The 20,707-nt window shown below is 36.1% G+C and overlaps 2 protein-coding genes and 1 pseudogene across 3 annotated transcripts; all 3 read right to left on the bottom strand.

Annotated features, from left to right (window-relative positions):
• Window positions 1–4,248: 4,248 nt before the first annotated feature.
• LOC130739275 (senescence-associated carboxylesterase 101-like) lies at window positions 4,249–7,696 on the bottom strand. The gene is made up of 4 exons (XM_057591525.1): window positions 7,277–7,696; window positions 6,816–7,167; window positions 5,440–5,973; window positions 4,249–5,297 (listed from the first exon to the last, which is right to left on the bottom strand). Exons 1-4 carry the CDS (start codon window positions 7,291–7,293, stop codon window positions 4,497–4,499), a joined length of 1,704 nt encoding a protein of 567 aa, XP_057447508.1. The 5' UTR covers window positions 7,294–7,696; the 3' UTR covers window positions 4,249–4,496.
• Window positions 7,697–7,992: 296 nt separating this feature from the next.
• LOC130739273 (senescence-associated carboxylesterase 101-like) lies at window positions 7,993–11,080 on the bottom strand. 2 transcript variants are annotated; one of them, XM_057591523.1, is made up of 4 exons: window positions 10,921–11,080; window positions 10,492–10,822; window positions 9,101–9,637; window positions 7,993–8,972 (listed from the first exon to the last, which is right to left on the bottom strand). In XM_057591523.1, the coding sequence occupies exons 1-4, from the start codon at window positions 10,935–10,937 to the stop codon at window positions 8,145–8,147; spliced, it is 1,713 nt and encodes a 570-aa protein (XP_057447506.1). In that variant the 5' UTR covers window positions 10,938–11,080; the 3' UTR covers window positions 7,993–8,144. The 2 variants fall into 2 exon arrangements, with proteins under 2 accessions (XP_057447506.1, XP_057447507.1); XM_057591524.1 differs by having other exon boundaries at window positions 7,993–8,969.
• Window positions 11,081–15,829: 4,749 nt separating this feature from the next.
• Window positions 15,830–19,708, bottom strand: LOC130739272 (senescence-associated carboxylesterase 101-like; annotated as a pseudogene).
• Window positions 19,709–20,707: the final 999 nt, after the last annotated feature.

Raw genomic sequence — 20,707 nt, 5'->3', positions numbered from 1 at the left:
GAAAATATAACTTTAGCCCAAGATCTGAGTAAAACACAAAACCACACAGCAAAACACATCAAACCAAAACAAATCAACATCAATATAGTGAATCTGCGATCACATGACGGGGAATTCAGAAACGACATGCACTATTGGTAATTGACAGCAAACTCTCACATATCAGAATCTAGAAGAAGATGAAAATCCCCAACTGAATCTCAAAAACTGGGGACCCGATTTACGCTTTCTCTCCCTCCCACCGCAACCCACCTTCCCCCACCACAACCAACTTACCCACCTCACCGCAACCCCATCCACCGCAACCGCCACCCGCCGCAGCCCAGAACCCCCACCCACCCTACCCATCGCAACCTCCACTAGGGATGGCAATGGGTCTCGAACCCATAGGGTACCCGCAAAAAATACCCATTATGAGTAGGGTAAAAACCCGCTAAATGGGTATGGGTAATTACCCGCAAAAAGTATTGGGTATGGGTGCGGGTATGAGTACTATAGTACACAACCCGCCCCATACCCACACACACACATTATTATTATTATTATTATTATTATTATTATATGAACAAATTAACTTAAGCTACAACTTTCAAACTTACTTATTTTAAAAAATAGGTGACTATTTAAAGTAATCATAATCATTGCTAATTTACTCCCACTTATTTTTAAAGTTAGTAAGTTAATAACCTACAACTTTAGAACTATATTATAAATCCAAAATTAAAAATTAAGTTATATTTTTCTTGCTTATTCGTTCTAAAAATATATATTCTTAGTTGAATGATTTTATTTGTTATGTAGATAATCTTTTGTATTTATATTAGTGTTTTTTATTTAAAAAGTTAGTTGTATTTTTTATTTTCTATTAACAAAAATAGTGAAAAATATATTTTGATTAGCTAAATTGCGGGTAATGGGCACGGGTACAGGCATATAAGTACCTAGAGGGTACGGGGACGGGCATTCAAGTTGCTACCCACGCCGGTATGGGGACGGGTACGGGTAATTTTTTAAAACGCGGGTATGGGGATGGGTACTATAGTACCCTACCCAGACCCTAGCCATTGCCATCCCTAACCTCCACCCCAAAACCGACCTGAAGTCCCTCGCTCTCTCTTATCTTTCTCTGCATCTCTCTAAATACCAGGATCTGAAGCCCGCTGTGATTTGGGGTTGATTCGGAAGACGAGATCTGGTATTTGTCAAAGGTTAGGTTGGGATTTTGACTTGTTCATGGGCTGATTTTGGCTATATTGTGGTAATTTCTGGTGAAAGAGTTGCAATGGTGGCTGAAGGGTAGCTTTTGTATTGGTTCCAGATTGTGGGTTCTACTGTGTTTGGGTTGTTGTTTTTTACGAGAGAACGGAAGGAAGAGAGGGGGTTTGATTTTTCTGGGTTTTAGTTTTGGGGAAATGATCTCGGTTGTAGTACAGAAAATTTCTGGGCTGATGAGAGTAATTTGAAGGGTGTTTCACTCATCAATTTCTGGGTTTGTTTAAGGGTTGGGGTGGAGGTTGAAGAAGATGCTAATGAAGTTGAAGATTAGGATTTTTTATTTAATTAAATGAAGGGACTTAATTAAGGGTTTTAACTCTTAACTATGGTTTTTTTAGAATTTAAAAGAAAAAGAAAAAGAAAAGCCACGTGGACTCATTAATTGACGTGGCAAATGCCACATCAGCTGGCGGAGCTCCGGCGTTGACCCAACTGGTCGGAAGGACCAAAACCAATCATTTTGCAGAAAACTGGGGATCTACCCCCACATTTACTCCGGTGAGGGACTAAAGCCATATTTATGCCAAAGGTTAGGGACCAAAAACTAGATTAAGCTACATTTAAATATGATTTTTAGTATTTTCTTCACACTCTTAGTACATGTTAAAGTTTTTTACACATGCATCCAATTGATAAAGATTCGGAGGGGGCAAGTGGGAACTGCCACCCCTGTCTCTAGGACTGTTCATGGTTCTCTGAGAACCGAAGCTAATAAAAAATCGAACCAAAAATCGAACCGTTTAAGAACCGAACCTTTAAGAACCGAACCGAACTCGAACCTAAATTGAAAAACCGGTTCGGTAACCGAACCAAAATCTCAACTACCAGTTTAGGTTTGGTTCGGTTCGAACCATACTATAAATATGCATGTTTTACCGAACTGGTCAACTGAAATTTGAAACCGGTTCGGTTCGGTTCGAACCATACTATATCAGTTCGGTTCGGTTCTCTCGAACCAAAATTTTGGTTCAGGTTCAGTTCGGTTCAAGCAAAGAACTGAACCATTAACAGTCATACCTGTCTCTATGAAAAGCTCTGCTAAAGACATTAACCAACAGAAAAAACTAAACTACTTCGAATAATAAGGCTTTCAAATTACAAGAGTTATAAACTTCACAGCCGCAAAGTAACCCTAATCTATTACACATAGTTAAGGTTGTCAAACTCTCGAGTTGCTAACTCGGTAAACTCGCATAGACTAGCGATTCTACACCGAGTCACCGAAAAAATGAAATTTCCCCTAAATTCCCAAATTAAATGGGGTAATTTTGGGTTTTCACGAAAAGATTTCAACAAAGACTGAGAGAAAGATAAGGTTTCTCATTTCAATCCAACATTCTCATTCACCTTCAAACCCTAGGAGAAGAGGAGACATCACGCTGCAAGTCGTCGTCGCATCAAATTTTGAGCTCTCTCTAAGATTTTATTATGAACTATGCACTCTTGGTACTTTAATTGTTTATGTATTTTATTGAATTTTGCTTAATTATGAAGTTGAATGTTTAATTTATTTGGTTAATGTCTCCTTAGTGGTTGTAGTATGTATTCTTTATACACCATGACAAGTTTTATTAAGGTATTTATTTTGGTAGACTCTTACGAGTCTACGAGTTAACTCGATGAAACGAGTTTACTTCCCCAAAGCGAGTTTGCGTAGACTCTCGAGTCTTACAACCTTGCACATAGTTATCTACACTGAGATACACACTTCATTATTTGGTTTTTACACTTCAGGGAAAATCATAGGCTCCCAAAGCATACTGCTCACGGTTTCTAGCATCGTTCATGAAGCTGGCGAGTGGCGAGTGGAATCCAGAGTAGAGCCAGGGTTGTCAAAATAAGTAGAACCTGCATCAGAACACAATAGAAATGTTCTGAAAGGCATGTGGGAACTGGATGAATTTGTAATGAAGATCCTTAGAAGTGGGTCATTGTGTGGCACAACATGTAGAAAGCAAGAATTGCATTTCAGCCCAGGGATATGGCTTGTTGCAATTTCTTGTCACCAACAAGGGGTGAACCAAAGGTGATGCAAAGTGGGCGATTCTTTCCTGAACCAAAGGAGGCCAATAGTGATATCGTGAAGAGAGACGCAACACATCCTCCAAGAGCATCTCCTGTACCGTAACAATACTTGGAAATATTAATCTCCATTAATGAAGATTGTTAATTATATAAGGGAGTGCTGGGGAAGAACAAACAATATATGCCTAGAGACAACCAGAAGATGTACAGACAAACACCCTTCGCGTTTCTGTTCTAAACAGTAACCCTCGCCTAAAACTTTCTTCTCAAGATCTCTTTTGCATAAAAAATTGTTGTTAGAGAGATTGATAACATGTCTGGAACAATAATAAACATGAATTTGCTTTTCAAATATAAACATGAATGTGCATATTTGGAACAAAAATGTCACACTCCTATTTCAGACCTGTTCTTATTTCGTCCCCCGAATTACTTTTATCCGAGAATCATTTCTGGCACATAGAACTTACTCACAGAAGCTTCTCCCTAAAACCAATTATAATTTTAGAATCAATTGTAGGTGGATTTCATTTCCTAACATGCTATAATTGGGAAGTCAAACAGCTCAATTCAAGAGTGTTAATAAGCTGGACCGTTCCACATACCAAACCCTAGATTTGCAGAAATTAGTTGTTAATGCAGTTCAAAATTCAATTAGATCAAAATTAAGCTAATAATTTCCCACCTTGCAAAATTTTCAATTGAAATCAACAGATTCACAGAGTAATGAAAAGGAGATGTACCTTGGATTTCAACTGATCAATCTTGTGATAATTTTCATAGAAGAGTGAAACTGCCGTGCTGTTAAAAGAGAAAACTCGATTGTTCTTGCTACACAGAAAATCCAAGTGCAGGAATTTCTTCTTCTCCCTGAGCTCAGAAAATGAAATCAAATCCGCTTGAAGATTAGAAGAATCAGTGGCGGTCTCAAACACTACAATCACCATGTGAAACATAAGAGTGAAAAAGATCTGGAGGGGCAAGAGCAACTGCCCCCTGTCCCTATGAAAATCTCTTCTAAATACATCAATCAACAGAAAGAAACCAAACCACTTCGAATAATAAGGCTTCCAAAAACAAGAGTTATTAGCTTTGCAATGTAAACCTTAATCTATTACGCATAGACACACACTTATATTACATAGTTCTCTATTACACTGAGATACACACTTCATTATTTGGCTAGTTATCATACTTCAAGGGAAATCATAGGCTCCCAAAGCATACTGCTCACGGTTTCTAGCATCGTTCATGAAGATGGTGAGTGGTGAACTATATGAAGTTCCCTTAATTCCTTTATACTCAACCCACCAACGCATAAAGCTACTTTTTTCCAAGAAAATCTCAGGGGACACTGCATAATTCTTAAGCAACTCATAAACATACTCCTCAAAATCAACCAATTTCTTCGATGCCTCTTCTTTCTCTTTGCCCTTCAACTCTTTGCATGAAAGGTTAGCCTCTTCCACATGTGCCCAAAAGCATGAATCTTTGGTGAGAATAGCTTTCACATTCTTCTTACTTGTACTCTCAAAATCCCTTTTTACCCAAGACATCGCTTCCTTTAACCAATCCTCCAACTGTTTGAAGTGTTCAGACCTTCCCTTGGTCACATAGTCTTCACCCCCATCTTTATAGTATTCGCCAATAGCTAAGGGTTCAACCATTCTCCTGTAAGCAGTCCCACCATAGAGCCAGCGGTTACGAAAAGCTGCACCTTCTCTCCGAGGCATCCTGTTTTCTTCTTCAACAACCTTTTCCCAGTAAAATGTCAGCTTTTTATGAAAATAAATAACATCATGGTCCGATGTTGAGTTCTTGTTCTTGAAGCTGTCATAGCACCCTATTGGCCCATTATTAGTTTCCCTCTTGTACCATTCAAGTACAGAAATATAAAACTTGATTTGAGTCAATTGCTTGAATGGATCAAATGATTTCCACCTCTGCTGTTTCTTTGTTTCCAGAATATTGATGTAAATATTCTGTTTTTGTTGTTGCTGCCATATCAATTTTAGAAATGAGGTTCGAAAAAGTTGCATTTACGGTTGCAAAAACAAAACACTAATCCGATTGCACAAAATGAGTCTAAATAAGACTCATTTGGATAATTACAGTACTTCAAGGAAGATAAGAACCTACCTGCATACGTGGTGTCAATTGTAGTGCCTGTAACTGCAAACTGATACTACTTGCTAGAGAATCTGCTGGATGAGTTGAGTCTTCAGACTTTGCTGTAAAATCATAGCAGATTGCTTCAAGATTGTGATTTCCCACTATATTGCCGTATTCAGCAGATTGAAATCCTTCATTTTGAGCATGGATTGAGCCCAATGTCACGAGAAGTTCCAGAATAGAGTCAGGGTTGTCAAAACAAGTAGAACTTGCATCAGAACACAATAGAAATGTTCCGAAAGGCACGTAGGCACTGGCTGAATTCGTAATGAAGAGACTTGGAAGTGGATCTTTGTGTGACACAACGTGTAGAAAGCAAGAATTACATTTCACCCCTAGGGATATGGCTTGTTGCAATTTCTTGTCACCAACAAGGGGTGAACCAAATGTGATGCAGAGTGGGCGCTTCTTTCCTGAACCAAAGGAGTCTGATATCGTGAAGAGAGAAGCAATACACCCTCCAAGAGCATCTCCAGTAACAATTAACTTGGAAGTATTAATCTGCATTAAGATTGTTAATTATATAAGGGAGTGCTGGGGAGGAACAAACAACAATATATGCCTAGAGACAACCAGAAGATGTACAGACACCCTGAAGTTTGGAGGTTGTAACCCTCACCTAAAACTCTCTTCTCAAGATCTCTTTTGCAGAAAAGACTGTGGTTAGAGAGATTGATAACATGTCTGGAACAAAGATAAACATAAATTTGCTTTTCAAATATAAACATGAATGTGTGCATTTGGAACAAAAATATCACACTCATATTTCATACATATTCTTAATTCATCCCCCGAATCCCTTTTCTCATGTCAGGTTTTGTAAAGCAACCCTGAATTTTATACACCGAATTCCTCTTATATCATTGTACAACCACACCTCTGATACATGTCAATCGTTCAATCATTAGTTCGAAACCATAACAACAAGACGACAGGCACTAACCTATATTACATTCCCAACTAGAAATCTGGCTTGTTCCCATTTTTAAGGCCATTGTCTATGAAAGGGAAGTAGATTTGCAAATTGAGAACAGAAAAATGCAGACATGAGATATCATCAGAGTACTTATATGCAAAATAAAAACTCTTCTGATTTTCTTTCCTTTTTTTTTTTTTTTTGACTTCTCAGTGAAATCAATGTAAGGCTAAGCAATATGATATTTTGGTGATCATCATGACTAATTGGGAAGTCAAACAGCTCAATTCAATCCCTAAATATTTCGGCAAGCAGAAATTAGGAGTACATGCAGAGTTCAAAATTAAATTATACTAATGATTTCCCCACCTTGCAAATTTTCCAATCGAAATCAACAGATTCATAGAGTAATGAAAAGGATCTGTACCTCAGATTTCAACTGATCAATCTTCTGAAAATTTTCATTGAAGAGTGAAACTGCAGTGCTGTTAAAAGAGAAAACTGGATTTTTCTTGCTACACAGAAAATCAAAGTGAAGGATATTATTCTCCTTGAGTTCAGAAGATGAAACCAAATCAGGTTGAAGATTAGAAGAATCTGTGGTGGCCTCAAACGCTACAATCACCACATCCGTATCCGGTTCTTTATAAACTTTCCATGACAGTCCCACTCCGACGTTTGAAATGATGCCTTCATGTTGAGATGAGATAACATTCCATGATCTACGAAGAAGTCCCGAGCTTATCACAAAAGGCGCAAGCTCGATTCCACTGCTAAATCTGCAACCAAAGTCCAATAGAAATTATAAGAGCCAGCAGTGAGCAGTTCATGTTAGTTTGATTTATGATCAGTAAAACCCAAAGGAGTTGTGTTTCATTGATTACATACAGTATAGATTGTGTCATGGTGCTTGAGAAAGTACAAGGATTCAGTGAGTTCTTGGCATATAACTGAGATGATGGTTAACAATGAGCAGATCAATGTCTTTGAAATGGTTGATGGCATTGCAAATAATTGTATTTGGTGAAGTCAACACACCGTGTCTACTTTTTTTAATCATAAATTGAGAGAGATTCGCGGTTCTGAGACAACATCAACAACATGGTAAGAGGAATAATAAAAGACAAGGTGCTTTTAATATAATTCTTAAATCTTGTCATTTTCTTCCGTTTCTCATGTTTCCTGAATGGATGGAAACGATGGCTACATGATGAGATGAGATAACATCTCATGATCTTGGGAGTAGACCAGAGTTTGTAACAAAAGGTGCAAGTTCCAATCAATGAAACTCATGACCTAAATCTTCTCTTACACTGTTTGAAAGGAAATGGGACATTGACATCTGAGTAAGTTCACCCCATGCTAACCGAGCTGATGATCTCACCCATGTGTTTGTTAAGGTCTACCTTTGAAACAAATTGGACTTAAAATATACTTTGTTTATCAGTTTATGTACTGTATATGTATGGTCATGTGAAATATCTGGACATTTAATTATTACTTATAATAGGGGACGGAGGGAGTACCATTTAAGTTTCGTAATAAACACACTTATTGATCGAACTTTGAACTCTGAAAAGCTCTGCTAAAGACATTAACCAACAGAAAAAAAACTAAACCACTTGGAATAATAAGGCTTTCAAATACAAGAGTTATTAGCTTCGCAATGCAAACCTAATCTATTACACATAGACACACTTTTATTACAGTTACCTATTACACTGAGATACACACTTTATTATATAGTTGTTATGCTTCAGGGGAAATCATAAGTTCCCTGAATATACCCCTTACGCTTGCCAACATCGTTCATGAAGCTGGCGAGTGGTGAACTATATGAAGTTCCCTTAATTCCTTTATACTCAATCCACCAACGCATAAAGCTGCTTTGCTCCAAGAAAATCTCAGGGGACACTTCATAATTCTTAAGCACCCCATAAATATAGTCCTCAAATTTAAGCAATTTCTTCACTGCCTCTTCTTTCTCTTTGCCAGCCTTCAACTCTTTGCATGAGAGGAGAGCTTCTTCAACATGTGCCCAAAAGCAAGAATCTATGGTTAATATAGCTTGCACATTTTTCTTACTTGTACTCTGCAAATTCTTTTTATCTTTATCACCTGCTTCGTTCAACCACTCCTCCAACAGTTCAAAGTGCTTAGACCTTTTCTTCTTCATATAGTCATCACCCCCGTCTTTATAGTACTGAGAAATAGCTAATGGTTCAACCATTCTCCTGTAGGTAGTTCCACCATAGAGATAACGGGTACGAAAAGCGGAGCCTTCTCTCTGAGGCTTCAACTTTGCTTCTTCAACCATCTTTTCCCAGTAAATGGTTAGCTTTTTGTGCAGCTCTACAACATCATGGTCCCTTTGGTAGTACATGTTCTTGTAGCTGTCATAGTACCCTTTCCCCTCATCTTTAGTTTCCTTCTTGTACCATTCAAGTTGAGCCATGTGTCCCTTCATTTGATTCAATTTCTTGGAAGGATCAAATATTATCCTCCTTTGGACAATAAGCTTTTCTTCTAGTTTTTTCATCTTTGCTTCCAGAGCATTGATATCAATGTTCTGTTGCTGCTGCTGCTGCCAAATCAATTTTAGAAATGAGGTGAAAAATTGGTTAGAAAATACTAGTCCGATTGCACACAATGAGTTTAGTTTGGGTAATTCAAGTATTTCAAGGAAGAGAAGATATTCACAATTTCACATACCTGAATTTGTGGTGTCAATCCTAGTGCCTGCAACTGCAAACTGATACAAGCAAGTAGTGAATCTGGTTGAAACTTGTCTTCAGCCCGAGTAGTCAAATCCTTGCAAATTGGTTTGAGATTTTCAATTATATTTCCGTACTCAGAAGATTGATTTCCTTGACTTTGAGCATTGATTGAGCCCAATTGCACGAGAATTTCCAAACTAGAGTCAGGGTTCTCAAAACAAGTAGAACTTTTATCAGAACAGAAGAGAAATGTTCCAAAAGGCATGTAGGAATTTGCAATGAAGAGCCTTGGAAGCGGGTCTTTGTGCGACACAACATGCAGAAAGCAAGAATTCCAATGAGCACTACGGGATATGGCTTGTTGTAATTTCTTGTCACCAACAAGGGGTGAGCCAAAGGTGATGCAGAGTGGGCGCTTCTTTCCTGAACCAACGTTGTCTAGTAGTGATATAGTGAATAGAGAAGCAACTGATCCTCCAAGACCATGTCCAGTAACAATCAATTTGGTATTGGATTGGTTGGAAAGGTTAATCTGCATTAATTAATTAAGATTGTTAATTATATAAAGGGTTGTTGTGGAAGAACAATATTTGCCTAGAGACAAGCCGAAGATGTTATAACCTTAAGATGAAATTTAGTCCATTGTTGTTACAAGATTAATAGAAAACTATCCCCATAATTTTATCCCAAACACCCTGAAATTCACAGGTTGCAACTTTCAGCAAAAATTCTTCTCATGAATTGCTTTGCAGAAAAGATTTGGTAATAGAGAAATGGAAGAAAGGAAGAAAGTTAATTGGGGAAGTGCTTTAACAATATAAACATATAAATATGCATATTTGAAGTCACTAATAAAATTTGCCAAACATAAATTATTAGGCACCCCAAAATACTATTAATTTTCTAAGGCTATGTTTGGTTATCTGTTGACACCAGTGCAAATGGACGTTTCAAACGGACCTCTTTCTATGGATTATGAAAAAAGTAATTCCATTTTAGATTTAACATGTATACGTTGTGTTTCGATACTGTTGAGTTAACTTGAAAGCACTATCATCCCTAAGAATAGTTCCGATTACTTTTTTTCTCGAAGTGAGTGATAACGTCTGTTAACACTTAACACTAATGCTAACTAGTATCCAAACAAAGTCTTTTTTTAATTTCATTGTCCCTTTTCTTTATACTTCTTTTTTAAAATATAGTAAAGCTCAGCAATGGGAAATTTTGGGGATAAAGACTAATAATGGGGAAGTCAACGAGCTCAATTCGATCAAGATAGCAATTCGATATTCCAGATCAATGAAATAGAAAGAAAGCTGTTCAATTCAAACCCAACTCATGTTAATCAAAAACATCCATAATGAAACTCAGAAGATTCTTAATTACCTCAGATTTCAACAACTGAGCAAGCTTCTGATGATTTTCATAGAAAAGGGTAACTGCAGTGTTATTAACAGAGAATTCTGGATTGCTCTTGGTAGAGAGAAGCAAATCAGAATATGGAACCAAATCAGGTTGAAGTTTGGAAGAAGAATCTGATGAGGCCTCAAACGCTAGAATCACCACATCAGTACCCGGTTGTTTGTAAAGTTTCCATGACAGTCCCAGTCCCTCATCAGAAACGATGTTGTCATGACGAGATGCTATAACATCCCAGGATCTAAGAAGAAGACCAGAGCTTATGACCAATGGTGATAGCTCGATTCCACTGCTAAATCTGCAACAACAAAAAACAAAACATAACACAAGTTATATGAACAGTTCATGTTAGTTTGATTTATGAGTAAAACAAAATATATAGTATAGATTACATACAGTATAGGGTGTGTCATGATGGTTGAGAAAGTAGAAGGATTGAGTGAGTTTTTGGTTATGGATGAGATGAGAAGAGAAGAGCAATGGGGTTTACTAATAGAGAGCTCAAGTCTTTGAATATGTGAAGTCAACACACCGTGTGGCGTGTCTTCTTTTTTTAGTTATAAATAAATGGAGAGAGATTCCCGGGTTTCAGACATCAACTAGGTAGTTTTTGGTTAGATTAGATGAGTTTTGCATAAATAAATTAGGGAGTTGTTTAAATGACTTAAAAATTTGCACACCCTGCATTAAGATAAGTAACTCAGAAATATTATATTTTACCATTTACCTTAAATATTATTTGTTCACTTACTAATTTAATTTTAACTTTGTTTATAGTCATTTAGACATAAATTAATTATTGTAAATTGAAAAGCGTTTTGTAAACTACTACTACAAAAGAGTGAGTGTAGATACATAGTGAGAGAAGTAATGAATATGTATATATTGTAATTTTGTAATTTAATAAGGAGTGAGAGATACGGAGAAATGATGGTAGTTAAAATATGTATCTGTTCCTTTTTATAACAATTAAATGAGAGGTGAAATTTGTCTTTTCCATAAGAATTAACTTAAATTATATGGTGCATTAATTATTTTTTTTGACAATAATATCCCCACTTAATTGAGTATTCTTTCTCTTTCCACTATTCAACTCACTAATGATGAATATAAATTATGAAAAGGTAGTTTTAGATAGCTGAGATAAATTTGGAACGGATTTAATATTACCAACTATTTTAACTAAATTTACTAAGAAGCCTAAAATGGCGGTTGATTTTTATAAAAAAAAAAATTGAATATTCTAAATTCTACTATATTACATTTTCAACTACTCTTAACCTAATTAATTGGAAAAATAGAATAAATGTATATATTTTTGAATAATATAAAAATGAACATTTTTACAAAAATAATAATAATAATAACTAATGCGGTATCACCCACAAGTCCCCGAATGATAGCTCTAGAAGTAAGAGCTGAGGAAAATATGAGTTTGAGAAGGGAAGTCCAGTGATCAATTCTTAAATGATATAATTTATTTTTCCGATATACTCAAAAAAATTATGCCCACACGAACAAATCTAGGTAGGGGTAAATTGGGACAGTCCCTAGAAGTTAAGCTTTTCTTAATAAAATAATGTTCAAATATTGTTTTTATTATCCGCTCTAAAATTTTGTATTGGTTCTCACAACTAGTAACTATTAAAAGGAATGGTTGAAGTATAATATACAAAGACTTCAATTTATAAAGACTTAAACAAGACAAAAAATATGGAATTGAGGTAGCGACCGTGTTTCTTGTCATCAAAATATTAATAGTGGTGTAAGTATCGGGCTAATTAGACTTGGGAAAGCACAGAGCAACTTGTGAATGGTAGTTTTTGTCTCCGAGTTTACACTTGGGAAAGTTCATAGCACCTTCTTGGGTGTTTCGAGTTTCGACCCTCAAGTTGACATACACCATATCGTTTCGTGCAAGGAGCGTGGCAATAGCATGGTAAAATAAAATTCGACTTGATAAATACGCTTTAAATTTTGTATTGAAATCTGATTTTGGTTTTTTCCCACCTTTTAATATATATATGCAATAGAGAGACTATGAAATGTAATATACATGTTTGTCTTCCAGAAATTGAGTTGTGATTTCCTTCAGGATGTTTCAGGCTTTGCACGTGGTGGTGAGTTAATTGTCTACCAGAGTACCGGGGAGTCTTGTGAAGATATCTATATAAGACATTTTGACGTTCAAATCAATTTAGAGTTAAAGAGAGGGAGTTTAAGGCTCGAAAAGAAGACAATGAGCAAAATGAATTATTTTATGATTAAACGATAAAATATATATTTATAGAGTCTGATGTAAACTGTAATTGAAGTACTTAACCTTATTGAAACCATTGTGAGTGGCTTTCGAGATAATGACTAAACTTTGGTACCCTTTGAGTCAATAATTATGTCGGCTTTATTTTAGTCCGGCTAACTCGTTGGACGACAAGACAGAGTCTCTCTTTGGTCATCATTGTCCTACAACATGACATTCACTTAATTGTAATAAGTTGGGCAAAAAACAACATTAGACCTTATGACTATTTAGGTCGGCCAGAACATGAGCCCCATCTTACATGTAATAAAATGCAATGTCAAGTGTAATTGTGTACTTAATAGTAAAATGGTTAGTTTGAGATGCAATGCAATCAATACAAACAAATGGTTAGACCCACATATATCATATTGTACAATCTCAAACACCTTTTTTTTCTCAACATGGCGAAAAATCGTCTCAATATTGTTTTCACAACACAATCTTCACAAACTTTACTTGGAGGAAGACAAATCACCATATTTTTATAAGAAAGAGCCTTTAAGCCATTGAAATTCAATTGGCCATAACGATAATGCCAAAGTCACATTAGGTCATTCGCCTTTGTTGTTAGACAAGTTTGAAGAGTCTGAGGTTGCAGCGGGAACAACTTGTTTGGTGACACATGAGCAATAAGACCCCTTTTTGAATCAAGCACCTTCCTTTATTACAATCACGTACTACTTTTCTTGAAGCTAACTCACGCTTAAAAGATTACTTTTCAAACAAGGTATGTGAAAGACATTTGAGATTATAGGCAATAAGATCATTTTTAGTCATGATTTGAATATCACTTTTTCCCATAACTTTAACTCGTGAATCATCACCATATAGCTCACAGTTGTGCGGAGGTCTTCATCTAAGCGAGAGAAGAATCACATAGAAAACTTTGGTCACGCAGTTCGGTCAATTATGCCTATCTCTGCGGCTATAGAGTAGCTATAGCTCCCTTTATTGATTCTCAATAATCAATTGTGTTTACAATAGCAATTTCTCTCAACTGCATAATTGTCTCACACATCTGCAATAGCAGTTTCTCTCAACTGCTCAATTGCTGTGTACCCTCGCACACCGCTGAATTGTGGCGCACTTGCACACCGCCCAATTGCGGCGCACTCCGCACACACCTGGTGCACACTAGCACACTTTTAGTGTTAGAGGTCTTATCTATTTATATGACACTACTAACTCTAGTATTACAAGATAAGATAATCTTAACCGATAAGATATAATCTTATCTATAACTGATAAGATAATGAGCCAATCCCAACAATCTCCACCTTGGCGAATTCTCGAACCCTCGTGAAGATCAACTGCTCAGCTCTTGAATCTTGATTTCTGGGATTGTATTCCCCATTAAATCAAATCCTAATAAACTGAATATTTGGCCTCAAAATAAAATCTGTGGGCCCCAAATTTTCCTAATGAGCCAATTCCCAACAAATCCCAAATATCTTTGGAAGTCTCTTTGCAAAGAATGATTTCCAAGATATATAGCTCAATAACTTGAAACAAGTAATTTTTAGCTCTCAAGTCTTTCAACTCCATCAAGCTCTCAATGTTGTGCATCATTAAGAGCGATGCCTACTTCTGGTATTTCTACACCATCTTCAACCACCTGTCAATGCTCCTTGGACCTTAAGGGCCCGTTTGGTGGCCAGGACAGGATAGGATATGACAGGATAATAATCATATCCTGTTGTTATCTGTTGTTTGTTGCACCAGCAGCATATGATAACGCTATCCTGTCTCCTATCCTATCCTGTCCATCATGTGTAAAAGTTATCCTGAGGGGGGAGTTAGGATAGAACAGGATAGGATATCAGTTATATATTTTCTATCAGTATCCTAACTCCAAATTGAATTATTTTAATATTAACATACTTTAAAATTATATTCATTAATAAATATAAAAATATTAATTTAAATAAAATAAAAATAAATAAAATTATTATTCATAAATAGTAAAATAGACTATAAATATTGATGTATTAGTAGTAATAGACTAATTAAATATTTTTTTATCTCCTATTATTTAAAAATTAATAATAATTTAAATATAAAGTATTTTTGATGTAATAATATTTTTTATTTTGTTAATTTTTATTATTTACCTCTATCACAAGTAAGTGAAAACCAATTGATTACAAATATTATTTTTTAATAGTAATGGACTAATTTTCTATTTTCATCTCCTATTATTCAAAACTATTTATCTACTTATATAATAATTTATAATTTAAATATAAAGTACTTTTTAAATAATAATATTCTTAATTTAGTTAACTTTTATTGTTAATTATCATATGTCACAACTAAGTGAAAACCAATTGGTTAGTAGCATAATTTTATTTAAAATATAGACTATCTTCAAAACAATAAAATAAGCTAATTAATAAAATTTAAATTAATTTTAGTTATTTTAAAATTTAGACCCATTCATGAAAATGTAAAATTTAAATTTAAATTTTTAAATATATATTTTTATTCAAATATAACATTTTTCCTTATCATATTCTGTCCTTATCATTTGCACCTCAAACACAGGATAGGATAAGAGTCTATCCTACTCTTATCATATCATGTTGCTATCCTGCTCACATATCATATCCTATCATATCTTATCCTGACCACCAAACGAGCCCTAAGATATTTTCCATCAGCATGCTCCAATGGTCTTAATGACCACCAAATTGTGGGATCGGTAGGTTGCACAAAACTCTCAAAGGCCATTATCTCAGCCTGGAGCTTTTATGTCTGTTTTTAAGAGAATGAAGACTTCTGCTTCTGCTACTAAAAAATGGTGAAGACATCTTTCACTCTTGCATTTCAATCTCTCTATCTTCTTCCCTTTTTCAGGGGCTCTAAATACCACTGTTAGTAACATATTGAAACTGAACTGAGATAGTTATTATTCATAAAGATTGGGCATTTTTTTTTGTTACAACTTGAAAAACAAAGATGGGCCTTTTAAATAGGCATAACAGCAGATAACACAATACTATCTAGAAAAATCCTTAACAATTAACTATCCACTAAGCAACTAAAACATGACACTCTCAATTGACAAAGTCTTGGTCCCTGACATTAATTCTAAAACATATAAATAAATCTTAACAATGTCCCACATATGACAACATCTACAACCCTTGAAAAGGGCAAAGATCCACAAAAAGGTATCTAGGTGAGACCAGCCTCTCAAGTCTCACCTAATATATGTGTGTGTGCTGCCTACGTTACTCACACTTAAATTACAAACAAGGAGGAGCGTCCAGTATCACACTTGCTAGGTAAAAACAAATGAAGATCTTCCATCCAGTATCACACTTCCTGATTTATTGTACATTGCTAAACCACATGGACAATGGACAGTGGCTATATATTCAACATGCTGATTTCTCCATAATTCAGTCGAAATTGTAAGCTCCTTCAACATATTGCACATTATAATTGTAAGCATTGCTCATGAAGCGTGCAAGTGCAGAACCATATGAAACTCCCTTAATTGACTTATACTGATTCCACCATGTCATGTAGCTGCTTTCCTTCAGGAAAATCTCTGGTGACACTGCATACTTTGTTAACCCCACATAAACATACTCCTCAAATTCAAGCAATTTCCTAGTTGCATCTTCCTTCTCAGTGACACTAGATTGTACATCCTTCAGGCTTCAACCATTTGCATGAAATGAGAGCCTCTTCAACATGTGCCCAGAAGCAAGAATCAATGGTTAAAATTGATGCAACATTCTGTCTGTTTACACTGTTTGAATCGTTTGTTCCTGTTGTCCCTTCTTTCAGCCAATCCTCCAACTGCTTATAATGTTTAGGCCTTGCTTCAGTCATGTAGTCTTCACCCCCTTCTCTATAGTATTGAGCAATGTCTAAGGGTTCAACCATTCTCCTGTAATTAGTCCCGGCAAAGAGCCAACGGGTACGAAAAGCTGCGCCTTCTTTCTGAGGCTTCATCTCTGCCTCTTCAACCATCTCTTCCCAGTAGTTCGTGAGGTTTTTATGGAACTTAATAACATCTTGGTCACTTGTAAAGCACATCTTTTTGTAGCTGTCATAGTATCCTGTATCTTGATTTTTAGAAGACTTCTTGTACCATTCAAGTTTGGCCATGTCTATCTTCACCCGATTCAATTTCCAGGATGGATCAAATGTTTTCCTCTTTTGGATAAAGATTTTTTCCAGTGTTTCCATCTTTATTGGCAAAGTTTTGATGTCAATAGCCTGTTCTTGTTGTTGCTGCCAAATCAATTTTAGAAAGAGGTCAGAAAAAGTTTGGTTTTACCAAATGGTAGCCTAATTGAACATAATAAGTCCAATAAGGTTCACATAGAATGCAAGTTCTTTAAGGACTTAAGAGATATTCACCTACCTGCATAAGTGGTTTCAATCCTAGTGCCAACAACTGCAAATTAATGCTTGCTTGCATTGAATTAGAATGTGTCAAGTCTTCAGCCCGAGCTGTTAAGTCGCTGCAAATGGCCTTACGGCGGAGATTTTCTACTATAAATCCATAATATATAGACTGAAAAACTTGACACTGATCATGGATTGCTCCCTCAAGAAGTGCCAAAATAGAGTCAGGGTTCTCAAAACATGTTGGATATGCATCAGAACACAAGAGAAATGTCCCGAAAGGCGTATAAGCACTGGTGGTGTGAGGACTTAATGCAGCAGCTGGAGCAGTGTGGTTTGTGATAAACCGCCTAGGAAGTGGGTCCTTGTAAGAGACAACATGTAGAAAGCAAGAATTCCATGTAGAACTACGTGATATGGCTTCTTGGAATTTTTTATCACCAACAAGGGGAGAACCAAAGGTGATGCAGAGAGGGCGTTTGTTTCCAGAACCAATGCGATCTAACAGTGATAAAGTGAAGAGAGAAGCAATTGTTCCTCCGAGAGCAAGTCCAGTAACAATCAATTTAGGGGAGCTATTGATCTGCATTATCATTTTCAACTCATTAGGTTAAAAAAAGAAGAACAATATATGCTGAGAATCATGTATAAGATCCATTTTCTCAGGACAAAGTTCACCCTAACTTTTGTCCCAAACTCCATGAAGTTTGCAGGTAGTAATCTCTTAAAATCTCTTCTCAAGAACTTGAGAGGAGTACTGAGTGGTTATAGAATTGAGTGAAGAAAAGTGCTGTCAAGTAGAAAGTAGAAACATTGCAAATCACTTCTAAGTCCCTTTTCATATGTAATGTGGAAAGTCAATTTTCATTCCATTACCAGTTCATTGAATAGTTTTATAAACTAAATTAACATGACTAATCCATGCCTAACTATCAATCTGACTAGTCACTCTTTGTCATGCTCATTGATTATAAGATAGAGAGCTAGATTTGCATGATAGATAATATAATTGTACCAGGGGCAGTGCTATAAATAGCAAAACTAAAGAAACAAAAATTTACACCTCATTTCTGCACCACTAGAATTACTTATGAATTTGTGTAGGGTGGGTGGTATTAACACATTCATGATTCATCCACACACAATCTAATAGCTACCTTAATTAGTTATGCTTAGCATAATTGCAGAAACATTTGACAACCTCCCCCCCCTCAAATGCCCAATTAAGTGAAGGAATTTTCAGCTAGCTATTTTTCCAAATAAAAACCAGAGGAAGCTCAGAACAATGACAAGGGAAAGGGTGAGATATACCTCGGACTTCAATTGATCAAGCCTCTGACGATTTTCATAGAACAGTGAAACTGCAGTTTTGTTAACATAGAAAAGTGGATATTTCTTGGTACACAGAAAGTCAAAGTGAAGGAAATTATTCTCCTTAAGCTCAGAAGATGAAACCAAATCAGGTTGAAGATTGGAAGAATATTCTGGGGTGGCCTCAAACGCTACAATGGTCACATCCGTATCCGGTTCTTTGTAAACTTTCCATGATAGTCCCACTCCCACGTTTGAAACAATGCCTGCATGACGAGAGGAGATAACACCCCATGATCTTGAAAGAAGACTAGAGGTTGTCACAAAAGGTGCAAGCGAGACTCCACTGCTGAATCTGCAACCACAACAAAATCCAGCATCATAATATCATAAGAATCAACATCTCATGTTATTTTATTTTCGGAAATGATGCTTTTTTTTTTGAAAAGGGAAATGATGCTCGTACATTCACTTTTAGCCGACATTCTTTAGACATACAGCTTAGTCGCGGGCTTTAAGAGCTACTAATGTTTGCGACAGCTAACAACCGCCCGAAAGGTGTGTGTCAATTGTATGCATGGCAAAAATTGTATGTTGATATATTATCACTCTTATATTGTTGGTCTACTTCCACTTTTCCTCCATGATCTATCATGATTGTGCGATTTTGATCTCACTATTTTAAAATGAGCAATTTGCATCCCAAGTTTGTGCAGCTAGATGCCATTGTTTCATTAATGTCATGTCACTTGCTTCCTTCCATAATTTAGCGGGTGGACTAAAATTGTTGACGGCACAAACATGAGAGATGCAAATTTTGTGTATTAAAATAGTGGGACCAAAATTGAACAATTATGATTGATGAGAGACAAAAAGTTGAATTAAGCCTATATTGTTCTTCAGCTACAAACCAAAACCCAACAAAGCAAATAAATGAATCAGTAAAATAAGAAAGAGATGAGGAAGATCGCTTCATTGATCACATACAGTTGAGATTGGTTCATGGTGTGCTTGCTTTGTGAATAGAAAACAGCATGAAGTGGAAGCTTGAGATTGTGTTGCAGTGAGTTGGGGACAATTGATGAGGATAAAGGTTAAGGAAGATAAAATGTCAAGGCGTTGATAAATAGACATAGTGAATGAAAAGTCTCTGTGACACAGCCATAGGAAATTCACACTGAAAGTGAGAGGAAAATATGGAAACCATTGCCAAGAAGGAACGAAGTCAACAGACGCGTCAACCTTTTTCTATACCATAAACTGACAAAAAAGACAATGTTAAGGGCTAACTTCTGGGAGAAGGAAACAATCTATAGAATCACAGAGTTGCTTACGTGGGATTGGAGTGTGACCGTAGGGCTTATCCCCATAGTCAAATAATGCTGCAGATTTCTTGGCCCGCCAAACTTTACGTAATGGTTCTTCTAGTCGCGTTTGGACGCTTCCTTCCTCTAATATTCTTGCACCCTTGTGTGAGGATGAACTAGCTTAATTGTTGTGTCTTGTTTTCCCGTGTACCAAAAAAAAGTGCTAATAACAAGTTAACAACAATTCGGTGGTTTAAGTAAAGTTAAGGGTGATAGTATAGCAAGAAAAAAAAAACACTGAAAGTATAGTTCAAGTGACATGAAGAAACTCAATTTAATCTAGAAATAACGAGATTAGCATAACATTAGAGGGCATATTAGGAAGTTGATTCTAAAATTTAAAGGAAGTCATCTTTATGTGGAGGTAAAAGTCTATATAACCCAAATGCATCAAAATTGAACCTTATAACTACTATATGATATTTCATTGCTACCCCACAAATGCTAAAGGCTATAGATTTTATTGTCCTACTGGAGGAACTACGATTGTTGAGTCCATTAATGCAAAGTTTCTTGAAAATGGATTTAATGATTTGATTGATCATCAAAATAATGAGCCAAACTCTTGTGGAGTGAGTTTTGGTGCCAATACCAATTATACAAGAGAAGGTAGAGAATCCATTTTATTTTTGAAAGGCAGAGGATCCAATAGATGACCTAAGTACCTAACACTTGAGGAGTATGCCTTAAATGACCCCACCCCCACTAGCTCCTAAACAATATGTTGAGATTATACCTCTCAAACGTTTTCAAAAGGGACGAAGAACAGCTATTCCTAATGGTTAGTATACTTTCCTAAGAGAAAATAATTTTAACATATATTGCATACTAGATTCAG

The sequence above is a fragment of the Lotus japonicus genome, chromosome 2, assembly GCF_012489685.1.
Source record: "Lotus japonicus ecotype B-129 chromosome 2, LjGifu_v1.2".
NCBI lineage: Eukaryota > Viridiplantae > Streptophyta > Magnoliopsida > Fabales > Fabaceae > Lotus > Lotus japonicus.
The sequence above is the reverse complement of the archived record's forward strand: the minus strand, read 5'-3'. Positions and strand labels throughout refer to the sequence as shown.